Raw genomic sequence first — 1,086 nt, forward strand, 5'->3', positions numbered from 1 at the left:
TGATCTGCAAGCTGCAGAGTGCACATGAATAAATAAGGCACTTTTCGACGTGTTGCCCTTGGACGAGCGTAAGAAGTACATCGAAATGGCCAAGAAAGAGGGTGACGAGAAGTTGAATGAGTGGAAGAATAAGTTGTCTGCGCCCCCGTCCACAGACCCAGAGGATCGACAAAGGTGAGCCACTGGCCTAAAGCCGTGCCATCACTCTTTTTCTGATAATTTCAGGTGCATTGCGGCCCTTCCGAATTTTGCCCAGCCCATTTTGGATCTCATTCACACGCACACCAACATGCAAGCCACCTTAATTGTGGGTGGACCTGAGCCTGCTGATGGAGGTCGTTTAAACATAATCAGGTACGTTCGTGCTTTCAATGCCTTTGTTCTGGGCGCTGATTTCTCGGCTTTCTTCTGTTTAGCATGCATGCTGGCTCTATCAAAGGGCCAGTGGGTATGAACTTTGGACAGGCAGAGAGGGAAGGATTTCAAGAGGTCATAACCCCCCTCTTCAGCCGTTACCTTAGAAAATGCTACAGTACGTTCAATTCGTCCATATTCTGCATACGTTTTCTCATTTCTTGTCTCAGCCAAGTCGGAATGTCATGCTCAAGCCCTCCCTTCCTCCAACCCCATTTTATCCTGGCTCACGGGCAACAAGGTCTCTGTGCACAGGGCCGATTGGGACATAGATCCTTCGGCTGCTGCTGCGGCCCCTCTCAACTCTGCACCACGCCCTTCTACCCCAGTACCTTTGCGCCCTGCTTCCCCGCTCTCTGCCCATGGATCTCCTCCACCCTCCCTGCGCGGATCTCCTCCACCCTCCCTACCCGGATCTCCTCCCCATTCTCCAGATCCTATTCGTCCCAGTGACGTGCGCGAAGAGGAGTCCGTTTCTGGAAAGAAAAGGAAGGCTTCATCATTGTCTATCGTAGATTCCGGTGCAGGGGGTGAGAGGGGTGGGGCTAAAAAGAGGAGGGGCATGACTTCTGCTGTGGCTCCTCCAACCCCCTCCCTTCTTGGTTCACCTCCTGTTCGACAATGCTTCGTTCACACGACTTGGGCCTCACATGGCTGAAACTAGTTGGCCTG

The 1,086-nt window shown here is 52.6% G+C and overlaps 1 protein-coding gene across 1 annotated transcript; it reads left to right on the forward strand.

The window, feature by feature from the left end:
* Positions 1-85: 85 nt before the first annotated feature.
* Positions 86-1,072, forward strand: LACBIDRAFT_296646 (uncharacterized protein; the record flags this gene model as incomplete). Its single annotated transcript, XM_001880267.1, has 4 exons — positions 86-174; positions 226-354; positions 417-532; positions 585-1,072. 4 exons carry the CDS (start codon positions 86-88, stop codon positions 1,070-1,072), a joined length of 822 nt encoding a protein of 273 aa, XP_001880302.1.
* Between the last annotated feature and the right edge of the window lie 14 nt (positions 1,073-1,086).

Source organism: Laccaria bicolor, genomic scaffold (genome assembly GCF_000143565.1).
Source record: "Laccaria bicolor S238N-H82 LACBIscaffold_10 genomic scaffold, whole genome shotgun sequence".
NCBI lineage: Eukaryota > Fungi > Basidiomycota > Agaricomycetes > Agaricales > Hydnangiaceae > Laccaria > Laccaria bicolor.